Source organism: Impatiens glandulifera, chromosome 9, assembly GCF_907164915.1.
Source record: "Impatiens glandulifera chromosome 9, dImpGla2.1, whole genome shotgun sequence".
NCBI classification, from domain to species: Eukaryota; Viridiplantae; Streptophyta; class Magnoliopsida; order Ericales; family Balsaminaceae; genus Impatiens; species Impatiens glandulifera.
The window spans coordinates 18,946,257-18,969,620 of record NC_061870.1 but is presented as its reverse complement, the minus strand read 5'-3'; the positions used below and the strand labels follow the sequence as shown (position 1 = coordinate 18,969,620).

Genomic DNA, 23,364 nt, shown 5'->3' with positions numbered 1-23,364 from the left:
ATTTTAAAGATTAAAAAATAAAATAATAATAATAATAATTAATATTTAAATAATATTATAAAATTAAATTAAAAATATAAAGGATAATATCAATTAAAAGTCGGTTGTTAACAATCTCAAATGAATTTACCTATTTAATGGAGCCGGCTGTGTGATCAAGAGAGGAGGACATTTCACAATTAGATAGAGAGAAAGAGAAAGAGAAAGTTAATTTTTAATGAAATTAAAAAAAAAAAACAAATTGAAGAAGGGAGATCAATTAGGAACTTAAAATTAGACAAAAACTGAGGAAAAGAGAATAGGGTTGCTGATTTGATACTTCCATGCTGATAAAAAAGAAAACAAACTGAAGCTTTGCCTTGTGTTCAAAACTAAAAAGGTAATTACAAGTTCAAATTTAAATTGATATAACAGGTATACTTTAAGGAGAAAACTTACGAAAAGAGTAAGCGCATAATCTATTTTCCGAAGGTAACCAAATCCGAATCAAAACAAAATCTCTAAAAATGCGTTTAATTATGTGAAAAATACTTTTAATAATTCAAGAAAAATTAGGTGATGAACTGACTACTTATAATTTAAAAGTTGATTTCTGATTTATTTAAAATATTTTTTAAAACTAATTCGAGAATAAAATAAAATAAAAAATAAAAAGCAAGATTTATCGAGGCATTACCTTTTCTTTGGCGACTGTGTGCTGGGGAATTTTGAAGCTGAGTTTGAAACAATTTTTTTGCCTTTAAAAATATTTTTTAAGAAATGGGTAAAAGAAAATCCTAAACTTATATATCTTATTGATTTATGTTCTTTATCTAATAAAAAAAGATTAAAAAAAATTGAAACTTATTTAATTGATTTATGTGAATTTTTATTTAATAAAATAAAATAAAAATAAAAAATAATTTGAACTATATCTAATTAATTTATGTGAACCTTTATAACAAAATAATATAGTATTTAATTGATTTATGTGAGCCTTTATATAATAAAAAAATAAATCTTCAAATTTATCTATTTGAACTTTATTTAATAAAATAATAATAAAAAAACCAAAACTCATTTAATTGATTTACGTAAATTTTTATTTAATAAATAATAAAAATCAAAATTTTTTTAATTAATTTACGTAAACATTATTTAAAAAGAGAAATCATCTTATTTAATTAAATATGTGTAACATATGTAATCTATGTACAACAAAAAAAACCATGTCTAAAATCAATGTGTAACATTACTACTATATTTATAGATTGTATTCACTATAGTCAAAGTGAACACTTTGATGTACATTCTCGATTTGGAATGAAACAAGAAAACAAACTATAAAAAAACCCTAAATTTTTAAATTAAAGGTAATTTCTCAAATAAGAAGTAGAATGTAAAGGAGGTGTTCACCCACTTAAGAACATATATTTGTACATCTATTATGTGTATGTCACATGAAACATGAAGAATTAAACCTCTATTATCTAAAATCCTCTAAAGACGTTTACTTGAGAACATGGTCCTAAAACCAAAAGGTTCGTTAAGTTGTGATCATTACGAAACTTGAGGAGAAATAAAACCATCTACCAAAATACAAGTAAGGGGCACCATAACTTACGAAATATTCTAGGTCCAAAAAAAGATAAAAATATTTTGTAAAAAAAATATCTATTGTCTTTTTGTACAAATATTTAAGAAGAGTTAATTCTCTAATGAAATTAAAAAAAAACGAAATAAATTAAAACTGAACTAAAAGTCACAAATTGAGAAATGTTATTTTATCTTTTCAAAGAACAAAGATATTTTAAAGCTCAATGTTTTGAAAAAAAATAGAAAAGAACAAAAATACTTTTATTGGTTAAGATATTGAAATCACCATATATTGCTCACTTAGACTCTAGTTTTGATTGCTACGGTAAAAGCATGAATGTGCTGATTCTAAAAGATATATCTGAAGTACTAAAACATAAGACAAAAAAAAATAATATATAAAAAATTTATGTGTTGATTGAGTTATTGAAATCACAATTTGTTATTCATTGGAACCATTATCCTGATTTCTACGACAACACCATAAATGTACCGATTCTACTAGATATACCCGATTGCTAAAATGACTCACATATGTTGAGATATTGAAATCACAACTTAATATTTATGTAAAAAAACAAGTCATTTCTACCAATTCTACTAAATATACCCAGAATCAATAAAGCTCTCTTTTAGAGCCAACAATTGTAAAATATTCTCTAAAAAATAGAGATGAAGTAAACTTTCAAAAAACATATGGCTCGAAATATGGTCTATAATGAATAATCATCGTCATCAATGTTTTAATACTTTGATCAAACTCCTCCGTATAATTAAAAATTTAAAACAATCGTTTATACATGAAATTGAATTTAAAAGTAATTATTTTAAGTTAAAAAAAAATGACCTATCTTGAAACAATCCAAAATTAGTATTTAAGACTGAATTCTAAAAATATTTTAAATATAAAAAAATTCAAAATTATGAGGGTAGACAATATTTATATATATTATAAATATTATATTGAGATATAAATATCATCCCTATATATGAGATAAATTTTATCTCCTGCAAGGCTTTATTGAGAAATTTATATTCTCTATCATACACAACTAATTAGATGAGAGGTATAGTAAGAGATAATAATTATGCTTTTTTTCAATCCAAATTAATTAGATGAGAGGTATAGTTAGAGATAATAATTATGCTGTTTTCAATCCAAATTATTCCGTAGAGGGCAATTTTTATTCGGTGAAAATGATGTTTGTATTACCGTTTCAATTCCGTCTCGATTTTATCATAATTTTATGCGAACACTGTAAACATAATTAAAAATATAATATTATAATATATTTATTTTATATTTTATAATTTTTAAGCATATTTTTTTATAATAATGTAAATATTTAATATATTATATATATATATATAATTTAAAAATATATTTATATAATTTTATTAAAAAAATAACGATTATTTAAAAAACAAATATTATATAACAATACCCCGCGGGAATTTCTTGAAAACGAACGGGACAAGCATAGTAATAAAAATAAATCTCCAAAATAGAATAGGGCGGAGATGATAAACACATTTCCCACCCCCAATCTGCCAATTTCCGTCCCTTGTTAGAGGTGATCTAAGAAAATTATATTATTAACTTTATAGGGGAGAGATATTTGGGTTCGAAATGACGTGACATGACTAAAAAGAAAATATATGGAGATAGAAATTTTATTAAACTATAATAATTTGCGAATAAAATAATTTCTCTACAAATTTTACTATTAATGCGTTACATTTTGTTACATTTTGGCAATCTTCAGTCAAATAAGTTTTTACAGTTTTGCAATCTTAAGTCAAATATGTTTTTTTCCACAAAATTATTTATTCTTTTCAATTTACTTACATAGTAAAGTATTTTAGAATTACAAATAATTTAGGTAATCCATGATACGATTTTCGTATTGATTTGAGTTTCTGCCACAATTATTTTTTCATGTTTTTCTTTTGTTCACTTTGTTATAATTAATTAATTTTTATTTTGTAAGAATAAATTATTTTTACATTAACTATATATATGAACATAGATCATTGCACTAATGCTCATATATTCACATCCAGTAAGAATAAAACATAAAGAACAAGAAATGGAGTCAGGGACAAGAGTTAGAAAGTTCATGATTATTTTTGTATTGATGTTTCTTTTATATGGTGAATTTACAAATGCTTCTTTTTCTAAGTGTTATAAAGTGTGTGTAGAAGCATTTGGTAAGTGCAAGAAAGGATGGAGTAGAGCTAAAATTAAAATAAAGTGTATTTCAAGGTGCCTAGATGATGAGAAGATTGTGAAGGATTATTCTAAAATGGTACATCTCTTCTAAATATTATAATTCATGTATATCAATATTTAATTATAATAAATATATTCTAATTGTGTTAATTGTGAATAATCTATTATTTATTTTCTTATTTTTATTTTGAGCAGATGAAAAAACAGCAGATCAATGTCTTGAAAGGAAAAGAACTTGAATGGGGAAACCAAAGAAATGTTAAATCTATGTGCAGAAGATTAAATCTAGAATAAAACAAGATCAAGAGATAAATCCAAGAAGGAAAATGCTCTTTTATTATAATGTTGAAAATTAATTACCATATTAAATATATATGGTTTTGATAAATTAAATAAAATAAAAAGTAATCTTTACATATATGAATTAGTCTCTATTATTTATATATATATTTAATAGGAAATAAAATTTTAATAATTGAAATAGTGTTCTGTTTGAAACACTTTAAAATAAATAAAAGTGTTAGTAACCAGTATATAAAATAAAGATAAATATATTTCAACAAATCCATTCTAGAGAAAAAAAACTCTTAATTATCTCATGTACTCGAAAAACTAAAACAAGTTTAAAGTTTAGACAATACATCTTTTAAATACCTCTCAATATGGAATGTAACTTCTCGAAGATTAATTTGTGAATTGAGATTATTGTTGGACAATATTTCCATTATTATGCCCGCTCTAATTTATATATAGCTATATTTTAATAAGTCTCCTCTCCTCGACTTACTTGGTTCACTAGTTTCTATAATTTTTCATGCAGCTTCTCAACGTGTTCATTAATAGATATTTGCAATTTTTTATATACTGTTTGAAAATTAGATTTTTGAAAATTTTCGATTTGATACCCTTCATGGACTCATAATTGATTTATACAATTTTAATGCACTTTAATACCCATAATCAACAGTGTTTTAATAGATTTATAACATCATTGATAAATACCATCAATATCCTTTGTAATTTCAATACTAATAAAGAATTTTATAATTCCAAAGTCTTTAATTTTCATTTAGAATCAATAGATCTTATAAATATCTATAATATTTTATTTTTGATTACATGAACACCATTGACATAATGTAAAATTTTGAGATAAAAAAAAAAATTCAATTTCAAAGTCTTTGATTTAGATTTAAATCAATGATTTTTTGTTGAAGTATTGAAATTTTCTTAATATATAAACACGGATAAGTAATGCACTAATAGTTTGATCGAAATATTTAATATCTAAACCATGATTATATTCAAATTTATATATTTGTTTAAAGCCCATTTTATTCAAATTTCTATATTAGTTTAAAGACAATTTTATTCGAATTTAATAATATAACATGTCACTTTCTTGAAACTTGCTTTAGTCTCTATGGACTATTGTTTAATTTATAAATTTTTAATTTTAAAATCACATTTAAAGCATATGTTGTCTCTATACTATGTAAAAATCTTGTTTTGAATTTGTTTAATGTGCCATTATCAATTTTTATTAGGTAAATATTGAAGTCAAATTTATTTTTAATTATAAGAATACAAATATTAATTTTCTTAACATATAAATCTAATATAATCATCACATGTATAAAACATATGTTAAATATTATTTTTTATGCCTCCAAATATCAATATGGATAAAATCAAAATAATTATATATACTTCTAACTTCATACTTCATAAATGATTCTATTTAATTCATTTGTGAGTAAGAAATTATTGTTTTAAAATTTGTTTGAGTAATTTGTTTTTTATCAATACTAATATCACTAGAATGTATTCCGTGCATTTGCAAGAGTAACAATATTACGGTAAAAATGTTTATGGGCGGGTCAACCCACAATCCGACCCAAGTATTCATTTACTCTCACATATATATCCAAATTAACCATAACTCTCGACCCGGAAATCCGAACACTTTAAAAATTAAGCATCATTATATAGATATATAGGTTAGTTAGTTAAAAAGTTAAACTTATATTGTTAAAATGTCTCGCGTTCATCAAATTTGGTGTTGAATTTAAAATACAAAGTGTTATTAGCTTAGTTGGTTAAAGAGTTGTACATGTTATTTTAGGTTACAAGTTCGAACCATACCTATAGCATATTTAATTTTATTTTTAACCGTTTTAAGTTTATGGGCGTGTCAACCCAAAATCTAAGTAAGGTATCCATTTGCTCTCACATATATATCCAAATTAACCACAGTTCTCGACCCGACAATCTGGACACTTTAAAAATTAAGCATAATTATATATATATATATATATATATAGATTAGTAATTCAAATTTATTAGCCTCATTATATTTTGTTGGTTAAAAACATTGGTGCTTATACTTTTTTTCTTAGATACTTACTTAATTTCTCCAACAACTTTTTATTTTGATTGAACATATTATAATTATTCATAATTTCTTGATAATCGTTTTAGGATGTTTTGAATATAATTGTTTGATGATTCATCTTCGTTGATAAATTTATGTTTACACACTTCTTTTGATTCGCCAAGTAAGTCGTTGAAGTCAAACAAGTTTTTATTCTTTGAGACTTCCTTTGAATTAATTGTTCTTGGGAGTTGGGTGTTCTTGAATCGTATTGCTTGATGATTCATCCACAAGTAAAAAAAGAGTATCAATAAGGGCTAAAACCGTTACTGAAAGCCACAAAAATCGTTACTGATAACTTTTTTTAACGACGAATAAAACCGTTACCATTCGTTATAGAAACGAGCGTTACTGATATTTCTCTAGTTTCAGTAACAGTTTTCGAAAGCCGTTACTGATACTCCATCAACAATAGTAACAGTTTTAGCCGAGGTTAAACCGTTACAGATAAAGTTACATTAGTAATGATTTTCTTATGTATAAAACCGTTACTGTTATTTAGGGAGTTTCAGTAACGGCTTTCGAAAGCCGTTACTGTTGTTTGGGGAGTTTCAGTAACGTTTTTCTTATTTTTAAAAGGACTGCCCGCCGAAACTAGTTACTTTTTGATAAAGTCCTCAAGGCCGATGTCGGGGGACAAAGTGCCATCCCCATTTTGCTTCGTCTTCCGGTCCAGGCTTACCCTATCCACATTCTATTGTATAGAGCATGACGATTGATATCTTCTGATGCCCAACTTTACGTCAGTGACTTTCTTCTATCTGGCATTGGGATCGATAGATGCAACTAGCATCTTGGGAATTCAAAAATGGGGTAATAGGTAGATGGAGAAAAGAAGAGTTAGAAATAGGCTAATAGTACCTATACCTAGTAACCGTTATTGATATTGAGGGAATTTCAGTAATAGTTTTCGAAAGTTGTTACTATTGTTTGGGGAGTTTCAGTAACGGTGTTCTTATTTTTAAACTGTTATAGTAACTGATATATTAATAATAGTTTTCTTATACATAAAACCGTTACTAAAAAAATAATCGTTTTTTTAATATTTCATATTTGTACCTATGTAAACAATAATAATAATTATCCATTTTGGAAAACATTAATAACCAAAAACCACAATCATCAATCCAAAACAACAATCATCCACAAACTACAATCATAAAACCATAATTCATCAATCCACAAAAACCATAAATTAACTTTCAAAAACTAATTAACCAAAAACTAACTAGACTTCAAAACCCACATAAACCTTAAAGTAACCAGAATTCAAGTGGGAGGGGCAAGGAGACGTGGAGGGCGAGCGTTAACGGGAATCATGGATAATAAGAAGTTCATCTGCTCCCTCATCACAATTATCTCATCCCGCATTTGATCACGCTCTTGAGTTGATTGTTGTATCTCCCTTTGTGCTTCTTCATGCTCCATTTGACGCTCCATTAATGATTCTTCGTGCTCTCTCCGTGACTGAAGTTTCTCAGTTTCACGCTCCTCTCGCATTCTCTGCATCTCCTCAAGTAAAACTCGGTTTTCCTCACGGATCTGTTGTGTCTCATTGCGCGGAGTGCTAGAACCAACACGAGCATCTTCTCTAAAAGATCTAGGTGTGACACCTGAGCCCATACCCATAACTCGCCCATGTCCTTGAGACCCGAACGCGTACTCAGCCAACTGCAGGTCATTCCTATTCGGGTCTTCTTCTATAGCAGTTCGTAAGATAGTCTACAAACACAAATTATATTTGATTACAGACATAAAATAAATGAAACTAATAAACATGACTTGCCACTTTTTATTGAATAATAGGGGGTACCTCCGGATTTGGATCTTGCAGAGTTGGTTTCTTCGTATGAGTGTGGAGAAATAATTCAACAAAATTAGGCGAGGTACTAGTAGTCTTCTCTTGTACAAATTTAATAATTGATAAAAACGTAATAACATTATAAACTTTGTATTCAATGATAAAATAAACCATTTGTCTCTCCACTTGCGAAAATGAGATGTTTCCCGCATGATTCTTGTACACAACACGTGACCTATTTTGCGCATTGACATTACTTGTTTTTTCTGTAAATAAGAAAAGATTTGTGTTTAATGAATGATTAATATAAGAGCTCTTTATAAAAAATTAACTTACCTTGAACTCCGGAGTGAGAAAGCGACGATCAAGAAGATAATGTCAATCACTTAGGGCGATCTCTGAAGGGGGATTTTCCCTAATCACTGCCTCGTTACCTTCACGAGTTTTAACGTACAAGGTGTTCCATTGACATCTCCATCTATCCCATAGTTTGTTTGCTTGATGTAGACCTTGGCGGCGATAGTTGTTGATGTCCTCCCCCACAACCTCGAAAGGATCCTGAAAAGTCAACATTAAAATACAATTATAGATTGTGATTAATACATCAAAACTAATTATAATAACTTACCATGATAGCCATCCATATGTGATCTAGCGGTGTGGAGCTCAGGTCCGACCAACGCAAGGTCCTGTGAGGTAGTGCATTAGAGTCTCGAATGACACTCTCAATATGCCTCGACCATTTTGTCCTATTCTCGCACATTGGCTTACCATCTATCGGGTTGAACTTAAGAGTCATCTTCTGTCCCACTTGCAATCTACCAACTGCTGTATTTTTTTTCTTACCCCGTGTCCTCCACAAAATAAATCAACATTCATGTCATCCTCACTACCTATTATACTACCCAATTCAAAGTCCCCAATAGAGTTAAGTAGTGGTAAAGGGTCCTCTGAATGCTCCTCGGTCCTCTGTACATGGTCTATTAGTTGGCTGGTAAAACCCTTACCTACTACTCTTTTAGGTGCCATGATAACTGAAAATATAGAATATAATGTTTATAAGAAAAATATACAAGTAACCCTTAATAGAAATATTTCAACCTTAATTAGAGTAACAGGAATTTATTAGTGTCACAATTTTCCATCCAAGCCTTGATGCCATATCTGTAGAGTAAAAGACTTGTTGTGCTTGACTTGCCATTATGAATGATTTATTTAATTGAGTCTGTAGAGTCCTGTTGATATTTATACTAACATAACTATACTTATCAACTTTAATGCCTCGATCTTTATGATGAACATTAAACCATTTGCATTTGAAGAGAACCACTTGTCTTCCACAAAAGAATATCACTTCTATGATATCATTTATCAATCCATAGTAGTTAATAGTCTCGGCTCCATTATTACCAACAACCAAAACCCCTCTATTTTGGGTGGTCAAGCTCTCGTCATGTTTTTCAGTGTTAAACTTGTACCCATTTATTTTGCACGAGTTATATTTCTTTGCATACAATGTAGGCCCACCTCTTAAAATCTTAAGATTTGTTGTTCTATCGGATTAATTGTTTAATTACTCCATCTATTAATTAGAAATTGTTGTTAAACTAATTGTCATCTACTAAAAAGAAATTATTGAGACAATTACTTACTCTTTCTTGGAAATATCTAACATATTGTTTATCCCGATATTCATTGAAAATCTTAGGTGGGCATGACTGAAGGAAATCGCTGCGTAAAAGATAAATTAAATTATTACTTAAATCATACCTCATAATGAAATTTATGGACTTATTTATAATATTCTTCAGCTTCGCGACAATTTTTTAAGATGTACCAATGAGCACGCTCACGATCAACCGGTTGGTATGTGTAGGCTGTGCCATTAGATAAGTATTCCATAGCGATAAATATAGAGAATGGTGTACTAGTATGTATCGATGCATCTTATGACTCATGATCGTCCAAATATCGGGCACACATGCTCATACTCTCATTCACAAGGTATTTCTTCAGTGTGCTCATATATTGTTCAACTGGATACATCCATCGATACTGAACAGACCCTCCAAGACAAGCCTCAAGAGTTAAATGAACTGGAAAGTGCACCATTATATCAAAAAAAGAAGGTGGAAAGATATTCTCCAATTTGCATAGTGTCAAAACAATGTCGTTATGTAGTGTTTCCAACTGTTCAAACTTTTTTGATAAAACAACCGAAAAAACATTGACAAATTCACCACATCATCGTACACATCATCGGAAAGTAGGCCACGTGTAGCTAGCAAAATGAGATATTGTAATAAAATGTGACAATCGTGACTCTTCAATCTTGAAATTTTTTTCTCATCCATGTTTACACACGCCCCAATATTTGAACAAAACCCGTCTGGCATTTTAATATCTTTCAGAAACTGACATAATCATTTCTTGTGTTCTGATGACAATGCATATGGGGCTGCCGGACACCGAAGAACACCATTTACTTCAACCACATGTAAGGAATGTTTTATGTTCATTATGACCAAATCTTTCCTCATTTTAATTCCATCCTTGGTCTTTTCTTTGAAATTCATTAAAGTTTCCAACAGACTATCACATATATTCTTCTCAATATGCATTACATCCAAGTTATGTCTCAACATCAAAGATTTCTTGTAAGGCAATTGGAAAAATATACTTAATTTATTCTAGTTATCACTCCGGGATTCATGAATAACTTTCGTTTTCTTGGGCAGGTACTTTGTCAAACAAATTTCCTTTAGATCTCGTGCTTGCAATTGAATTTCAGAAATGGATAGTAGAATAGGAGGACCTTTATGCTTAGTACGCCCGTCAAACGTATCAGTCTCTTTACGCCAATAATGATTAGGCGAGAGGAATCGTCGATGACTCATGTAACACTCCTTCTAGCAATTTGTTAATCTCAATGATGCAGTGTTCTAATTACAAGACGGACATGCCAATTTCCCTTTGTACTCCATCTAGACAAATTTGCATATGCCGAGAAATCATTAATAGTCCACATAAGAGATGCCCACAACTTAAAATATTATTTTCTGCTTGCATCGTATGTCTTCACACCGGTATGCCACAATCCATCAACTCTTCAATAAGTGGCTCAAGAAATACGTCAATGCAATCTCCGGGACTTTTTGGTCCTGGAATTAGCATTGATAAAAGAAAATTGCTTTTGTCCATACATGTGGTGGGAGAGACGTTGTAAGGGATGAGAATAACTAGTCAAATGTTGTATGATGTTTTTTCACTAATAAAGGGTTGAAAACCATCACTTGCCAAACCAAGTCGCACATTTCGAGGTTCTGTTGAGAAATCTGTATACAAGTTATCAAAGATCTTTCATTTCATTGAATTAGTAGGATGCCTCAACACATCATCTTTGGGATTATTATCTTTTTGCCAAGTCATGCGTGGAGCAGTTTTGGAACACATGTATAATCTTTACAACCTCGGTTTTAATGGAAAATATTGTAGAACCTTATTGGTTATATACTTGCCATTCACCTTCGTTCTAATTGCACCATTAGATTTATTGACATTCTACCTAGAAAGCCCACAAACTTTACATTGCTGCAAATGCTTATCTTCTTTATGAAAAAGCATGCAATCATTCTTACACACGTCAATTTTTTCGTACAATAGACCCATATCTGTAATGAATTTATTGCACTCATAATACGAATTTGGTAGCTAATTATGAACTGATAGTATTTCCTCCTTCAATAAACTCAACAACAAATCAAATGACGTATTTGTCCATGGACCTACATTCTTCGTGGTTGAAGTTAGATTTGCGAACCTCTTTTGATTTGTCGAGCAAATCTTTGAAGTCGAATGAGTTGTTTTCCTTTTAGACTTGGTCACATTTTACTCTAATACAATGTTAAATCTAAGTGCGAGAAATTAAATCAAAAATAAAATGAACAAAGTGCAAACAAGATAAAGGAATAAATCCAAGAAGGAAGATGTTAATTTATTATAATATTGGAAATTAATTATCCATAATTAAATATACATGGCCTTTATAAGTAAAATAAAGATATTCCGTCCATATGAATTATGGTCTCTACTATATATATATATATATATATATATTTAAATAGGAAACAAAACGGTAATAAATAAAATAAATGAATGGACTAGTTTATGGGGTTATTGGAGAAGATGGTGTTAGAATTATCCTAAATCCTAATTTAATGTGTGATAAATTAAAATCTTTATGTGGTGGAAGCATACCTTAATTTGATGAATCATGAATTTTCTCTTGTTTAGACTTTGCATGAATTGAATAATCCTTTAATCTATTTCCTTAAACTTTTCTTATATGGAATGGTTCTTCCAATTTGATGAGTACGTCAATGATTTTTTCTTTCTGTTGATGGGGACGCAAAAGAGAATTGACCGCACTTCAAATGGGGACCATTACCGTTACATATAACCAAAATTAAGTTAGTTATTATAGTTAGGTCATTTCTAATTTAGTCCTTCATAAAATTAAAAATGTCACTTAAGTATCCTCACTTTATATTAATGATAAATACACCCATAAGCCATAAACTTAATTTAACATTAGATCATATTATTTTGGCTTATATTAAATATGACATATGCATAACTATTTATTATATTAGTGACCCTATAAATTCCAACAATCTCCCACTAGGTCACGTATGTACAAAAATAAATGTATCGGCCATAATGTGCATGAAGTTTTATGTCATCTCAATCATATGTTGTATAAACAATTTTCTCAATTAAACATATCAATATAGGACCAAAGAGTTCGTCGTTGTATTTATGCACAACTAGACCCAACAATGATCACATAAATCAATACAATTAATTGACAAGTCATATCATGAATGTGAGGAATGAAAATTCCAAGCAAGATGATCTTTTAATGTCCATTTTCAACTTTTAATACTTGAATTTAGTGAGATCATACTTTAAACATAATTATACAAAGTGTAATGAACTGAATAATACGTAATTTCTGATCAGAAAAAAAAAACATAATAAATATATTTAAAATAACTAAACTGAAAGACAACCAACCTACAAACTCCTGCTGAAGTTAGAGATCATCGATCTCTATGATACTCATACGAGAAATATTCTCATGAAAGATATTAGGCGATAAACTCATTATCAATGAGTTTATAACCACAGAGTTTGTACATAAATATTTTATAGAAATTTATCCACTTTGTATCATTTCTTTCATAACAAGAAATTTGATATCAATATTACTTAATTTGATGCCTAATAACATGTCACAAATTTCGCTACAATATTGGATGATGCCTTCAGTGTTTGTTGGACACTTCTTTAAAAGCGACAAAACCAACTAGCGAAAAATATAACTCGAAATAGATTTCATATTGTTTTGTCATCCCGTAAGATTGGAGTCAGAATACTCAATGATATTAAGACTTTCCGATTTTCTATATGTGAGCATTTAATTCATAGTTCTTTTCAAATATCTAATAACTATTGGCTATTTAATGTTAAGGAAAATTAGTGACAAACAAAATGTCACTCATATATAAAACCATAAATAGACGTTTACTCCCACTGAACATGTGATACACAAATAATCAATTAAATTCACCTTAAAACCAAAAGAGAGAATTGTTATTTTGTGAAATTCACGGTATCACTAACGAGACGCTTCTTTAAGTCTATAAATGAATTTCTTGAATTTTCAAACCATATTAATTTGGTGTCTCGACACAAACTTTTCTCATTGCAACAAATTGTTTTTCAATGTCTCTATTGAAAAACCCCTTAACATCTATTTTAGTGAAGCTCCATATCAAAATATACAACGAAGACTATAAATTGTCCTTAAAAAGTAATTCAATTAAACTGGATTGTCATAAAGACACTTGATCTGGAGGTTGTTGAGTTTAAACTTAATGAATTTGATCAATACTGTCTTGTTACTCTTGATTTTGAACATTATCATTAATATCAATAAAATCTTTATCAATGTAAAAAAAAAACACTAAGATATAAATCAAATCTTCCATAATAAGAATTATTGATCTAAATCATTTTTAAAGACAAAATAATTTCCCCCCTCAAACTCAATATCCTCAAAACAAATATTGCAGTCTCGTTTAAAAAAAAATATCTTTAACTTGACATCATAAAAAAATTATAATCCTTAATTATTTAAGATATTCAATAAATTAGTTGCTAATATTTATAAACTTAAGTAACAACTAAATTCAAATAATGATTTGATCTATCTCAAAATACTTAATGCAACATTAATATCAAGTGTTTGGACAATAATATTAATTACTAATAATATTTTGGTGTAATGATGAAATATTAATAATAAAACATGTCAAATAATCAATCCATCTTTGGATAGATTAATTATTACATAAATAATACTTTATAATTATTACATATTTATCATCATAAGTATTGAATTCTGTCAATTAATGAATTTGATCAATACTTTCTTGTTACTCTTGATTTTGAACATTATCATCAATATCAATAAAATCTTTATCAATGTAAAAAAAACACTTAGATATAAATCAAATCTTCCACAATAAGAATTATTGATCTAAATCATTTTGAAAGATAAAATCATTTCCCCCCTCAAACTCAATATCCTCAAATCAAATATTGTAGTCTCGTTTAAAAATCTTTAACTTGACATCATAAAAAAATTATAGCCCTTAATTATTTAGGATATTCAATAAATTATTGCTAACATTTATAAACTTAAGTAAGAACTAAATTCAAATAATGATTTATTCCATCTTAAAATACTTAATGTAACATTAATATCAAATGTTTGGACAGTAATATTAATTGCTAATAATATTTTGGTGTAATGACCCAACATTAATAATAAAATATGTCAAATAATCAATCCATCTTTGGATAGATTAATTATCACATAAATAAGACTTTATAATTATTACATATTTATCATCACAAGTATTGAATTCTGTCAATTAATTATCAACATTTGGGTCAAATAATATAATCAAATGAATTACACAATACTATCATTCAAATTTGTCTTAAATTAATTTCAACAAACATTGTCAATTTGGTGATTATCACTTTGGTGTTATCACTTTGGTGATTATTTGTTTAAATCAATATAATCTAAATAATGAACAATAATATATAATTTACCAAATAAACATATAATTTATTTTATTATAAAAAATAAAATTAGACCTTAGCCCAAATAATACTTCTTGATTTAAAATTTATAATGTCTAGTATTAATCAAATTAAATCATAAATCTTCAAGATTTATTTGACCAAAATTCAAATATTTTTATGGCGAAATTTAACTATTCATTAATTTATTAATAATCATTAACCTTAATCTTTCAATTCTAAAATAAAGGTTATAATTAAAGTTTTATTATATATTCACTGAAAATAAAATTTAGGTTTTTTTCTAAAAAAAAGTAATTTAAGGTTTTTAAGCTAATTTACTCATTTATAAGGGTTGTTTGTAAATGTTATATACAGCATTTAAGACTCTTAAAACTTTTTATTTTCAACAAATATTATTGTCCTTCCCAAATTTTCTGACTTTTTCTCTTTTTTTCATAATTGTTCTTAGAAGATTCGATAATCAAACCAACATTAATTAATTTTAGAGCCTATTTGAAGAATATGTCGTCAAAATAAACCAGAGATGCGAAGACAATGAATGTCAGAAGAGAAGAGAATGTGACGCTCTCCTATCCGTTACCCACGAAGAGTAACTACTCGGTGTGGGCATTGAAGATGCGGATAACTTACAAGAAAAATGAGTGTGGGAAGCCATGATGCTCGACAAGTTCGACGAAAGGAAGGATAAAATGACTCTCACCGTCATTTATCAAGAGCTCCTCGAGGATGAAGTTCTCATGGTGGACAAGAAGGATTCTACCAAGCTAGCGTGAGAGACGCTAAAGACGATGCATGTTGGAGTGGAAAGTCAAGGAGGTAAAAGTGAAAACCTTGAAGACACACATCGAGGTGATTCGCATGAAGAATGGGGAATTAGTGGATGATTTTTCCATAAAATTGACATCCATCGTGACTAAAGAGGGGGACAGACAAGGATGATCAGACTGCTTGGTTCGGATCGTTAGATGTATGGGCATATATAATCCTACTATGGTTTAGGAAGTGATTCTCATCTCAATCCATAGAGACAGAGCATCATCGTATGAACGAATTGCTTGTAGAGATGAATCACATTCCTCTCTTCAATACTATAAAATAATATATATATGTGAGTCGTCTATCTTCACAGCTGGCAGTGCTCTCCTCAAGGGCATTGCTTAGACCCGGTCGTAGGCAGGACGTAGCCATTCGCCTTCACGAAGAGACTTAAACTGCTAGGAAGCATCCAAAGCAATCCGACGGACGATGGGGATTAAGGTCTTTGAATGGAAAGGGGGTGGGTCTTTATGACTCTAGATTCTAAACTAGGGAGGGTTATGCATCTTAGTTGCTTATAAGAAAGTATGGCATCAGTCGAATCTTAGCATCACTCATATCCACTTTTCAGTGAAACCGTACTGAAGCCTAATACGTCGGATACAATTATTTGGCGTGGCGATCCGAGACGCTTCAAGTCAACTACCTGATAGTTGCGCCTCTTGCTCTTTATCCCAGCATCTTCACTTATAGTATAGGCGATACTCTATTGCTTAGCTAAGTCTGCCGCTTTATTTTTCGTTGGTGCTACGGGTTTTCGAGTTTCCTTCGAATCTGTGCCAGTTCTTTCTTATAATAAATTATATATCTAAAACCGCTCCGTGGGCTATTCATTCAGTGCTTGAAGACAGCTTTCTCAATCGTGCCCATAAGAAAATCTCAATCATAAAAAAGTTCCCTAAAGCCGTACCACAAACATATATGCATATCGTTACCCTGACCAAGCAATTTGGTAACCTTAAGAATATGACCATCAAGGAGATCATCGGTCGTCTCAAAGTCCACGAGGAGAGAATTCACGACTATAGAGACCAAGAGGAGGTGAACACATATTGCTCACGCATGATGATTGAATGTCACAAATGAAGAAAAAAAAGAAACCAATATATTCTTCTAGACCGCTGAGTCGCAACGACAACAATAGAGATAACCGAGTTCGTGGAAAAGGACAAAGTCGTGTAGAAAGCTCACCTCGACAAGAAAATATTAAGTCCTAGAAATACAAGAGAACATTGAAGTGTTATGCTTGTGAAAAGTACGGGAACTACGCGTCTGAGTGCCCCAACAAAAGTACCAACGATGAGGCAAACCTCACTAACTACTATGATGATGAGGCAACATTAATGTTTTTTGAGGGAGTGATGAATTCTTTTCCCGAAGAAGATGAGACAAACCTTGAAGAGTTCCTACAAGAACCGTCCAAGGAGGAACCATATGTGGTGTTGCTCACTAAAGAGAAAGTCATGGAAAACTCCTCGCAAGTGGCAATGAGTATAATCACACCGACGTGTGGTACCTGATAATGAAGTAAACAATCATATGACGGGACATCGAGAGAAGCTCAATGAGGTCGATGAGAAAATCACTAGTGTGAAGTTCGAAGACGGAAACAAGTCATACAAGTTTCCCTATCCAGCTTGCGGGAAAATCTATGTGAGTAGAGATGTTGTGTTCGAGGAGGAGAAGAAGTAGGAGTGGTACAACGACAACAACGAGCTCGTACAAAATTCCGTTTAGTTCGGAATCCTACGAGATGTCTATGCGGAGGCACAACTAATAGAGATGGATCGTGATGAATTGTTGTTTCTCACCATCAACGAGCCAATAACATATCACGAGACTGAAGTTGAAAATTCGTGGTATGAGGCCATGAAGAAAGAGCTTGAGTCCATCAGGAAGAATAAGACTTACCTCCCGGTCATAAGACCATCGGGTTAAAGTGAGTTTTCAAGTTGAAAAAAGACAGAAAATGCAACATCCTCAAATAGGCCACATGCACAATCACTCAAGTTGAAAAGTGAGATTGGTAGCGAAAGACTAAGTGTAGAAGTAAGGCGTTGACTTTGAGGAGACCTTTGTACTTGACATAATTAGGCTAATTCTTGCCATTGCAGCTCACCATGAATGGGAGATCAACAACTTGGATGTCAAATAAGCATTTCTCAATGGTGACATTGAAGAAGAAGTCTACGTCGCTCAACCTGAAATCTTCATCATAAAAAATGAAGAGCACAAGGTGTACAAGTTATACAAAGCTCTCTACGGACTACGTCAAGCACCAAGGGCGTGGAACACTTGCCTCACAAGAAAATGATGAGTCTCGACTTCGTAAAATGTTCTTAAGAGCAGACTATATCCACGAAAAATCATGGAGAAGAAGTACTAATTGTTGGAGTCAACGACTTGATCGTGACATGACCAAGCATCAAGGGCGTTAAGGAGATTAAAAAGTAGATGATGAAGGAGTTCAAGATGAGTGATCTCAAGCTACTCTCGTACTACCTTGGTATCGAGGTGGACCAGAAGAAAGATGACATCGAGGTGAAGAAGGCAACTTATGAAAAGAAGGTGTTGAAACAAAATGAAGGATTGGCTGATTGCAACCCGAGCAAGTATCCGATGGAAACAAAGTTGCAGCTTGGAAAGGAATTGGAAGGAAGCTTAGTGGATTCGAAAGAGTATAGTTGTATCATCGAGTGTCTCAGGCACTTGACGTACATTCAACCTGATATATATCTCTTATGTAGTTGGCATAGTGAGTCAATACATGGAGCAGCCTACCACTCACCAATAGACGGTAAAACACATTATTCGTTACGTGAAAGAATCAACGGGCTATGGGATTCAGTTAAGAAGAGGACGAGAAGTTGAAGAACTCGTTGGTTTTACTAATAGTGACATAGCCGGTGACATAGACGATAGAAAAAATACTGAAGGGATGGTGTTTTACCTAAATGAGAATTTAATCACCTAGAAATCTCAAAAGGAACGAACTATTGTTTTATCTTCATGTGAACCAGAGTGTATGGAAGCTACTATAGCATCGTGTCAAAGACTTTGGCTGACATACTTGTTAAGCGAGGTCGGTAACCCTTTTTGTTGACAACAAGTCTGCAATAACATTAATGAAGAACCTGATGTTTCATGGACGCAACAAACACATCGACACTCGGTTCCACTTCATCGGTGAATTTGTCGAGAACTGATAGATCGCCGTAGATTTCGTAAGCACTAGAGAGTAATGTGTGGACATTCTCACCAATGCGCTAGCAAGAGTCAAATTCGCGGAGATACGAGAGATACTCATTGTGAAGAATCTCGAACCAAATCAAGCTTACGGGGATATTGTGATTCTAAGCATTGATTGTCAGCAAATTGAAAGTTATTTGTCTTTATTGTCTTTTATGTAATTAAGGCTTATTTAATTATTAATGGTTGAGCTTGTATGTATAAATAATTTTGAGTTTTTAATTAATATATTCATTTATAACGGTTGTTTGTTAATGTTGATATAAAAAAAACTTTAAACTCTTAAAACTTGTTTTCTTTAAAAAATATTATTGTCCTTTCTAGTTTTTCTAACTTTTCTTTTATTAATAATTAGTTTTATTAGATCTGATAATCCAAAACAAATTACCTGATTCCTCTAGTGCCGACAATAAGCAAGACCATGGTGTTATAGGCACCGACGTCTGAATAATTAAAATACTTAGACAGTGTTGATAACTTAACTTATCACTTAATTTAATGTATTAAGTACTTATTTAATATAAGCCCGTTTGATAACACATCATTATAATCACTTATTTTTATAGACTTCAGTGGAAATAGGTTAAAAATAATATGGTAAAATAGAAAGCTTATTTTAAAAGTCAAAAAAAAATACTAAACACAGAACTTTAAAAAAAATTCCAAAAGACCTCTTTACCCTTATCATTTTAATAAAATTACTTACTATATATTGATTTATTAGGTTTCACTTCTATTATTTCATCTCTATCTTCTCTCTTCTCTATCTTCTACATCTCATCTTTCTTCTGTATGTGTTTTATCAATAATGAAGGTAAATTACTGTCGTTATTGGTTATTTTTCGTCGCTAAAAGGCATTAGTGACAGCAAACTATAAAACTAGCCCGGGTAGATTTTTTTTAATAAAAAATTAGCCCGGGTAGGTTTCAAATCCTGACTCCACCCCTGGACTACGCACCGAACAACGGTATAGAACAGATAATAGTTTATTTCTTGTTCTTCTTCTTTATTTATATTAGTGCTTAATTGATGATTTTCCATCTCCTAGATCTATCGGATCTATCTCTACTACCTTCTACATCTCATCTTCTCTCTCAACGACGGCACAGAACAACGCTACAGAACAGAATAGTTTATTTCTTGTTCTTCTTCATTTATATTAGTGCCTAATTAATTTTCTATCTCCTAGATCTATCGGATCTATCTTTGCTACCTTCGATTGCCGAGCAAAAATCTTTTCATCTTCATGTATTTGATCGAATCAAGTAAGTTTTATTTTCCCTAATCTTCTAAATTTTCATTTATTAGACTGATCTTGATAAGAATGTAGGTATGTGAAATTATATATTTTTTGGGTTTTAAATACTTTACTTGATTACTAATTTTTTCCTGTTATATTATTTGATTATTGTTTTATTCGTTTGTTAATTGTTATTCTTCTTCTAGAATGATTGACAAATAGAGAAGAATATAGATAGATTAGGGAACACTCATTCTTTTTTTTTTTTTTTTGGCCTGCAAGGTGACTGAAGAGAAAGAACAGATATTATTTGTAAAAAGTATGTATGTGAAATTATATATTCTTTCTCTTTCAAACACTTATTTGATTACTAAATTCTTTCTGTTATATTATTTGATATAGTGTTTTATTCATCTTGTTTGGAGTTTTAGAAAGATTGACAAATGTATCTTATATTGTACCTATTTGTTGATAGGTTATTACAAATAGATGACTGATAATATGCAGAGAGCAAATTAGAAAGATTCTGAACTTTTAAAATTATTTATTTATATTAATAACTTTATATATATTTATTTTAATCTATAGATGAGTATTATTTATGTGACGCTGCATATACTCATACGAGGATTTATGTCCCCCTATCGAAATGTGCGTTATTGGCTCGCTGATTTTCAACGAGGTGGTCGAGCTTGAACGAACGAAGAATTGTTTAATCAAGCACATGCAAAATTAAGAAATGTCATTGAACGTACATTTGGTGTATTGAAAGCTCGATTTCCAAAATTGGATAAGATGGCGCCATACAATTTTCAAACCCAAAGAAATATTGTTATTGCTTGCTCAGCGTTGCATAATTTTATCAGAAAGAGATATAGGACCGACTCAATTTCGAAAAATACGAAGTTGATAATATGAATCAAAATAATTAACAACGAAGTACAATCATGGAGTTTTCGAGACTGGCATAATCAAACTTTTATGATTAATTTATGTTAACAAATTATAAATCAATTGTTTAATATGGGAGTGAATTTGAAAGAAATATTAATATTTTGTTTTATTTATTTAATATTTAATATAAATTATATTTATCTAATCATTTAATTGAATATATTAAATTTATTAATTAATATTAACAATATATAAAAGTATAATAATATTAATGTACTCCATTCATATATTAATTTTAAATATTATTAAATTAATTTATATATTCAGTACTTAATTTAAAAGTTTCCTATTTGATAGTTTAAATAATTGAGTACTTAAATTTAAATATTCAGATTTTAATTTTCAATTTTATCAAACACCCTTAAATCTTTTTCTAACTATGCTTACATATTTTGTACAAATTATTTAAGACTGTATACTAAATTGATTTGTTGATTAATCATTATAGAACTCAAATAACTGTCTTTATAAACTTCTTAAAAAAATATGTTAAGATTCTTGGCTCTTTTATATTAAAACTTTAATTCTTACAAATTTATTCCTATTATTTATTTGTAAATTAATTTTTTTTATATGTAATTTTTTATTTTAATTAATAAAACTTAATTCATGAATAATTTAGGAATGGCATGGTGTAAATGTAATCTTATAGTCCACAATCCTCCCTTTATATTAATATATATGTTTTTATGAGAAAACATAAAAATTGGGTCGGCAAAAGAGAAAAGGTGGCATACATGCATCGATATAGAATAGAGAAACGTGGCAGCCATATATTAATATAAATCCGCCACGTCACCTAAAATTTCTTGTATTTCTAATTAAATAACCATCCATCCAGCCCTATGTATATATATATAAATCAAATAGAAATACAAGAAATCTGTGGGCAGTGTGAATTATTAATAAATAAATAAATAAAAGAATATGTCAGGGGCGCAAGGAGCTGAGCCGCCGGGATCGAGGACGGCGACGACATATAAATCGGTGAAGGGAGGAAATAACAAAACGAAACTGGATTCTGCAAATCATAATTCCAATAATGAAGACCAGGGTGGAATCCAAGTCCAAATGCTCCAGGACAAGATACCTGATTCCTCTGGTGCCGGTGGCCCTGTCTTTGGCGCCGGCGATCAAGACAATAAGCAAGATCTCGGTGTTACAGGCACCGGCGCCTGAATAATTAAATAATCTCTCTCTATATATGTTGTACTTGTATGGTTTTCTTCTTCCTCTTTTCATTGTATATTTAACTTTTTTATAAAATAATAATAATAATAATGTTTAATGAAAGATATTATATATCACCAATTTGATATTATGGGTTTTACCTATTATGATGTCTCTCCCATATGTTTTGCAGGTCTTACAGATAAAATGACCTATAGATTAATTTAATTAATAATTATATGGCGCATATTGATTAATCATATTTTGCAAAAACCTTTTTCTTTCAATTTAAAGATTTCAGTATTGTAGAGTATACGAAAAATAACCTTATTAAATAATTTTTTTATTTTTTTTTTGTTTTGTTTGTTGAATATTGGCAATTTTACAATAACTAGTATGAAACCTACGTGGTAAGGGGAAAGATATAAACAAAATATTTAATTTAATAAAAGAGAATATAAAATATTTAATTTAATAAAAGAGAATATATTTATATGAAGAGAAAATATATAATATATATATATAATTAGTGAAAAAAATAGAAAAAATAAATTAATTATTATTAATTGTTTCCTAATATAAGTAAATTGTATAAAAATAAATATATATATATATATATAAATAAATATATATATATATATATGGTAAAATAATTAAAACAAATTTTTATGAACAAAATATTTTATGTACATATAAATATGATTTAATT

At 29.8% G+C, this 23,364-nt stretch overlaps 1 protein-coding gene across 1 annotated transcript; it reads left to right on the top strand.

Annotated features, from left to right (window-relative positions):
- The first annotated feature begins 22,404 nt into the window (after positions 1 to 22,404).
- LOC124913750 lies at positions 22,405 to 22,673 on the top strand. The gene has a single exon (XM_047454164.1). The coding sequence runs from the start codon at positions 22,413 to 22,415 to the stop codon at positions 22,662 to 22,664; it is 252 nt and encodes an 83-aa protein (XP_047310120.1). The 5' UTR covers positions 22,405 to 22,412; the 3' UTR covers positions 22,665 to 22,673.
- Positions 22,674 to 23,364: the final 691 nt, after the last annotated feature.